Below are 6,704 nucleotides of genomic sequence, written 5' to 3' on the forward strand. Positions count from 1 at the left end.
TTTTTTGAGATGGAGTTTTGTTCTTGTTGCCCAGGCTGGAGTGCAGTGGCTCAATCTCAGCTCACTACAACCTCTACCCCCTGGGTTCAAGCATTTCTCCTGCCTTAGCCTCCCAAGTAGCTGGGATTAAAGGCATGCGCCACCACACCCGGCTACTTTATATTTTTAGTAGAGATGGGGTTTCTCCAAGTTTGAACTCCCGACCTCAGGTGATCCACCTGCCTCGGCCTCCCAAAGTACTGGGATTAAAGGTGTGAGCCATTGTGCCTGGCCAAAGCAGTAACTTTTAACTTTATTTTGGTAAGTGAGAGATATCTTGTATTTCTCTGAATCAAAAATCAATTAGTTGAGTGAACTGAGTTTGAACACAAAGAATGGGGTCATTTTTCTATCATGACAGTAGTGATTTTTAATCTGGGAGTGTTATTTGCATGTGTGTATGTGTAAGAGAAAGAGAACTTTTCTGGTGGCATTTGGGAAAAGATAATTGCATTTTGAGTTTTTAAATTTTCTTTTAAAGATATTATAAGTAGTTCCTACAATTTTTTACAATGAAAATGGAGGTTTTTATTTTTCATAAATCTGCTAAAATGTGTTGGCAAACTTGAACTAGTTCATAGGATGATATTACCAATTTTTGGTTTGATAGCCTGAGAAGAATTTACTATTTTCTTAGAAAATAGAAGTTGAATTTAGAAGATGAATGCTTTTTCTTACCTGCTTTTCTTACTCTTTTTTTTGACTAAAATTTTTGTTCCCTTTTTCTGTTTGTGGGAATCTGACCTGATTAAAGAAAACTTGACTGACCTTCTTTCAGTAGTAATCTTTCTTTCCTTTTCATGTGCTTTTCCAGTAGTAACTATACATTCTGTGCTGTGACTGTACATTATTGAGAGACCAATGTATATATACGTTAAAAAATAGAAGTAGCACTCTTTTCTCATTCTGCTATCTGATCATCTCAGATTTCCTTTTCTTACCATCACCCATAATATTCAGACTCTTTAGAAATTAAAAAGATAGAGATTCAGTATTCTCCCATACCTTGATATTATATTGAAAATATTATTTTTATATTTCTTTTATATGTACATAATATGTTTACACATATACATGTTTATATATGCATACATATATATTTACACAGGCTTTTCCTTCTATAAAAGTGTAAGTACATTTATATGCCTAAAATATTTTTATACCATTTAATATAATTCAATCGAATTACTTTTAGATTTATAGATTAAACAGAAGTGTAGATAACTTTCCCTTTCTCCTTTTTGTCACAAGGAAATACCAATTCTGACCTTGTTTTTGTATTTTAACATCTGTGAAATTTGGATACACATACAAGTAATGGCATGGTGTAATCTAATTGTATAACTTTTTTTTTTTCTCAGTAATATAAATACTTTTTACCATGATGCATCTTCTATCATTGGTGAATTGATGTTAAGGATGCATTCAAAGAGAGTGAATAAAATTGTTTTGTTGAACGTGGGAGTAGAAGAAAATAGTATTTCTAAATTAATATTGTTTTGTCATATATTCCATTTTAAATATACATGTAGTAACCAAATGATTGTGTTTACTATTATATATTGTAAATTAGATATCTGACCGATTTACCTGTATCCTGAGTTTGTTTATTTAGGTTGACCCAAAATGGTTTTTTTTTGGACTATCTTATTGGAAAAATGGGCTTTATGATATTTTATGTTAGTATCACATGATATTCAGGCATCTATTGCATAGTATAACCTGAAAATGTAAACCTAGGTATTTAGTCTTTATTCCTGTAAATATTTTTCCTTAAATCTTGAATTAATACTGATTTGTTGTGTCTTCAAATATCTATGATACAGAAATTAAGCCATATGGAAGTTTGACATAAACTGCTGTATAATTCATGAGGAAAGTGTCTTCTTAGAGAAAAAGTTCTTACTTTTAAAATTATGGATGTGCATCTTCAGTCCATGAAGTAAAGTGTCAGAGAATATGCTCTTAATGTGGTTAGAGTAGAAGAGAGATGACTGGGGCTGCTGTTGGTGGCTCAGAGTAATTATATAATGTGTGTTCTTGCTTGAGGGAGAATGGTCTATGTTTAAAAAATGAAAATACTGAAAAGGAAAAGAAAGATGCCAGCATATTACAACTGAAGATGACTGGTTCTTTGTCTGATCCTGCTTGCTTCAGCTTGCTTTCTGGGGAAGCTGCTTGTTTCTTCTTTCTCCTTGATCAATATCATTGATTTCCTTCAAAAGGAGAGTAAGTTATAAAGCTTTATGTAGTCAGTTCTGTTAGGTTATCTTCCCAAAGTTTCTTGTGGGCACCACACCATATAATTTGTTCCTGTGGTCTTACAGGAATCTGTGTTTAATGGCTACTGTAATGTTTTACCTAAAAGTATAAATATTAGGATTACATATAATTTGATGTGCAGATTTTTTTCTCCCAAAGTTATTTCCCAGGAGTTATAGTTTGGCCGGATGTGGTTGCTCATGCCTGTAATCCTAACACTTTGGGAGGCCAAGGTGGGTGAACTGCTTGAGCCCAGGAGTTCAAGACTAGCTTGGGCACATGGTGAAACCTCGTCTCTACAAAAAATTCAAAAATTAGCCAGGTGTGGTGGTGCATGCTTGTCATCCCAGCTCTTTGGGAGGCTGAGGTGGGAGGATCACTTGAGTCTGGAAAGTAGAGTTTGCAGTGAGTTGAGATCGTGCCACTGTACTCTAGTCTAGGTGACAGTTGAAACCCTGTCCTCTCCCCCCCAAAAAAGAGTTATAATTTGATGCTCAAGTGAAATATGATTCCTGAGTAATAAAATAGGTAAAAATTAAATTAATAATTAAAGTTGCTTTCTGGAAGGAATACATTCAGTTTTTTCCCATGGATTTACCCATGTGTTATATAAAAGCTTCCTTACAAAGGAGATTCAATTAATGTCCCTGTTCATCTAAAATTATTTTGACTTCCTGTGTCATGACCAATAAAATTAAAAAAATCATTGGGAGCAATCATTTAGATTGTTTTTTCTGCCTTTGAACATTGTCTACATTTTACATTGTGTTATAGATGTATAACTATAAAACTCCATGGAGTTTTATAGATTCCTAAGGAAGCATCATAAAACATTTAAATTGTGCCCAGGTGAGATGTCAGCAGGCTTACATTCTTATTCTTTTTGAGACGTAGTTTCGCTCTGTCACCCAGGCTGGAGTGCTGTGGTACAGTCTCTGCTCACTGCAACCTCCACCTCCCAGGTACAAGCGATTCTCTTGCCTTAGCCTCCTGAGTAGCTGAGACTACAGGTGTGCACCACCATGCCCGGCTAATTTTTCTGTTTTTGGTAGAGACGGGGTTTCACAAAGCTGGCTAGGCTGGCCTTGAATCCTGATGTCAGGTGATCTGCGTGCCTCGACCTCCCAAAATGCTGGAATTACAGGTGTGAGCCACAGTGCCCGGCTGCTACATTCTTATTCTGGATCTGCCACTCACTCACTATGTGATTGTGAGCAAGTCATTTTGCTTCTGTTTTTCATCTCTTCATCTTATAACAAATCTTGTCCTTCTTTTTTTATTCTCACAATAGCTTTTTAGAACCTTTGTTTTAAGTACTGAATTATACTTTTGCAAGAAATAACTAAGTTTTAGAAAACATAAAAGTATAAATGGAAATGGTGTTTGCATTCAAGAAATAAATATTTTGTTTTGGATTTTTAAAGTAAAATTTAGACAGTGAAGATAATCCAGATGGTACTGGTCATTAGAAGTCCTATTTGGAGGATTATACTAATTTTAGTGAAACTGATTACTTTTTAAAAAGCAAAAAACTGCTTTTTGTTGTAAAAGGCAATCATGAACTGTAAGGGATACATGCTATGTAGGAATATTAAGCATGGCTGCTTTGCATCTCCTACTGCTAAGCAGCATTGGAAATGAATTGATGTAAACAGACCTGTGTATTCTTCTTCATTATTGCTTTTAGATTGTACCATTTGAGGATTTTGGAAGATCTGGAGTGAGAAATACTCGTTGTTATTAGGATAAAATTGTGTTTCAACATTTGAGAAAATTATTTCAAGTTATTCCAAGTAGATTAGAGTTCTATAGTGTATAGAAGCTGTGTTTTTCTGCTTTTGCTTTTGTTGATTAGCTTGGACCCTTTTAATGGAATGGGTTGGTTAAGGTATAGTCAGTTAAAAGGTGGGTGTCTATATAACTGTATAGAAGCTGTGTTTTTCTGCTTTTGCTTTTGTTGATTAGCTTGGACCCTTTTAATGGAATGGGTTGGTTAAGGTATAGTCAGTTAAAAGGTGGGTGTCTATATAACTAAGTGTGGCGATTCCTCAAGGATCTAGAAATGGAAATTCCATTTGACCCAGCAATCCTATTACTGGGTATATACCCAAGGGATTATAAATCATTCTATTATAAAGACATGCACACGTGTGTTCATTGCGGCACTAAACAATAGCATTGACCTGGAACCAACCCAAATACCCATGAAGGATAGACTGGATAAAGAAAATGTTGCACATCTACACCATGGCATATGCAGCCAGAGAAAAGGGTGAGTCCATGTCCTTTTCAGGGACATGGATGATTCTGGAAACCATCGTTCTCAGCAAACTGACAACAGGAACAGAAAACCAAACACTGCATGTTCTCCCTCATAAGTGGGTGTTGAACAATGAGAACACATGGCCACGGGGAGGAGAACATCACACACTGTGGTCTGTTGAGGACTGGGGGCCTAGAGGAGAGACAGTGGGGGCTGGGGAGATTGGGGAGGGATAACACTGGGAGAAATACCTGATATAGGTGATGGAGGGATGGAGACAGCAAACCACCATGGCATGTGTATACCTATGCAACAATCCTGCAAGATCTGTACATGTACCCCAGAACTTAAAGTACAATTAAAAAAATAATAAAAAAAAAATGACTGACAAGCTAAAGCCTATGATGCTGCAGCAGGAAACTGCTCACAACCCATGCCAAGTGCTGGGAAACTGCATCAGACAGTCTTTCCTGCCACAGAAACCCATAAAACCCGCTGAGCTGAAGCAGCCCTTTGCCTTGGTTATTAGCGTATTTCCTTATTATAGGTGCTTTAAATAAATCTTCAGTAGTTAAAAAAACAAAACAAAAAACTAAGTAGACTAAAATTGTGCAGTTACTTAATGCCAGTTCTAACTACTTAAATGAGAATGAGATGCCTATACTTCTCTATTTTTCTTAGTGTTGAAGAAATTGTTTTGTTTTTTTTTCCTGTCCCAGGAAATGGTAAATTTTAGACAAATTTTTTTTCTTTACAAACTTTCATTAAAGTACAGTGGTGTAATCTAATAAGAAATTTGTTGAGAGTTGAAAATCTGAAATAACTGTTTTTTTAGTGACTGTGCAGAATTTGTGACTCCTTCTCTTCCCTAATCCTGCATATTATGTTTGCCTATGTCCATGAATAATATTATTTCTGAATATTGTCCTTATTAATTCTTTCTAACTTTCTCTTTCACATTTTCTTCCTGGATTTGCTGTTTCCTTCAGTCTCACCTCAAGGTCAGTATGCTTGTATGAAAACAAAGATTATGCGATTGAGCATTGTTTGTGAACGTTACCTTGAATTCTTATCGGGAACTGAACTTATTCCAGGAGAGAGCTGTCTAGAAATCTAGGTGTGGCTATAAAATGTCAGGAGTATTGGGTTTATCAGAAGAGTAGGTTCAGATTTTTGTCTTTGAAAGGTAGTGTGAATATCAGAGATCAAGAGCCAGATGGCCAGCTTTTTTGACTGAGAGAGAAGTGGAGATGAAAAGAGCAATCAAAGGAATGAGGAGCAGGGGGGAAAATACTGTGTTAATTTAATTAAAAATTCAACAGAGACATTCTGGCTGTTAAGCAGGATAAAGCGTAGCAAGAATGATGGAGGGAAAGTCACAACTGTCTGTAGTTTTATAGAAGAAACAGTTTCATTTACTGAGACTCCCCTTCAGACACATACACTCCTACATCTTTTAAATTTTGGTTTCATTTTGTGATTCTGCTAGTGATAGCAAAAACAACCACCATTACTGCTACTTATATGTGCCAGAGGCACTGTAGTAGAACATATTTTGTTTCAGTTCATGAACATATTTTGTTTCAGTTCATCTCAGCAACTATTTGCATTTTTTAGGTGAAAAAGCACAAGTGCACAGATCATTAAGTAACTTCTTCAGTAGTAAGTAAATAGTAAGAGAAGTGGCACAAAACAATCAGAAATCTGCATTTAAAAAGTTCTTTATTTTGCATGAGTCATGGCAATACAAAGTGTGAGGATTTCTGATAGGATTCAGAAATGAGCCTGTTAATATCAGATGTGTTTTACCTAGCAATTACCTAATAATAATAATGATAATATATACATTTTAATGCATTTGCTGTTTTTTATAAAAGCACCTCTTTGACTCTCATAGCTAGCATATGGGTTATACTGGGATGTGTTAAAGAGTTAGCCCCCCACGTTGGGAGGCTGAGGCGGGTGGATCACGAGGTCAGGAGATCAAGACCATCCTGGTCAACATGGTGAAACCCCATCTCTACTAAAAATACAAAAAAAATTAGCTGGGCATGGTGGCACATGCCTGTAATCCCAGCTACTCAGGAGGCTGAGGCAGGAGAATTGCCTGAACCCAGGGGGCGGAGGTTGCGGTGAGCCG

General features: G+C 36.1%; 1 protein-coding gene across 13 annotated transcripts in view; it reads left to right on the forward strand.

Annotated features, from left to right (window-relative positions):
* The window catches only part of ERC1 (ELKS/RAB6-interacting/CAST family member 1), a 540,801-nt gene that overhangs the window by 232,541 nt on the left and 301,556 nt on the right, over positions 1-6,704 (forward strand). For 10 of the 13 annotated variants that reach the window (XR_001830105.2, XR_001830104.2, XR_005202929.1 and 7 more), the window contains one exon: positions 5,554-5,565. The exons of the other annotated variants lie outside the window; for them this stretch is intronic. Coding sequence is in view for 7 of the 10 variants with exons in the window: in XM_017545489.2 (XP_017400978.1) it covers positions 5,554-5,565 (12 nt within the window). In the remaining 3 variants the exon portion in view is untranslated. The remainder of the gene's footprint in view (positions 1-5,553; positions 5,566-6,704) is intronic. 13 annotated transcript variants of the gene reach the window in all.

The sequence above is a fragment of the Cebus imitator genome, unplaced genomic scaffold, assembly GCF_001604975.1.
Source record: "Cebus imitator isolate Cc_AM_T3 unplaced genomic scaffold, Cebus_imitator-1.0 Scaffold179, whole genome shotgun sequence".
Lineage (NCBI taxonomy): Eukaryota > Metazoa > Chordata > Mammalia > Primates > Cebidae > Cebus > Cebus imitator.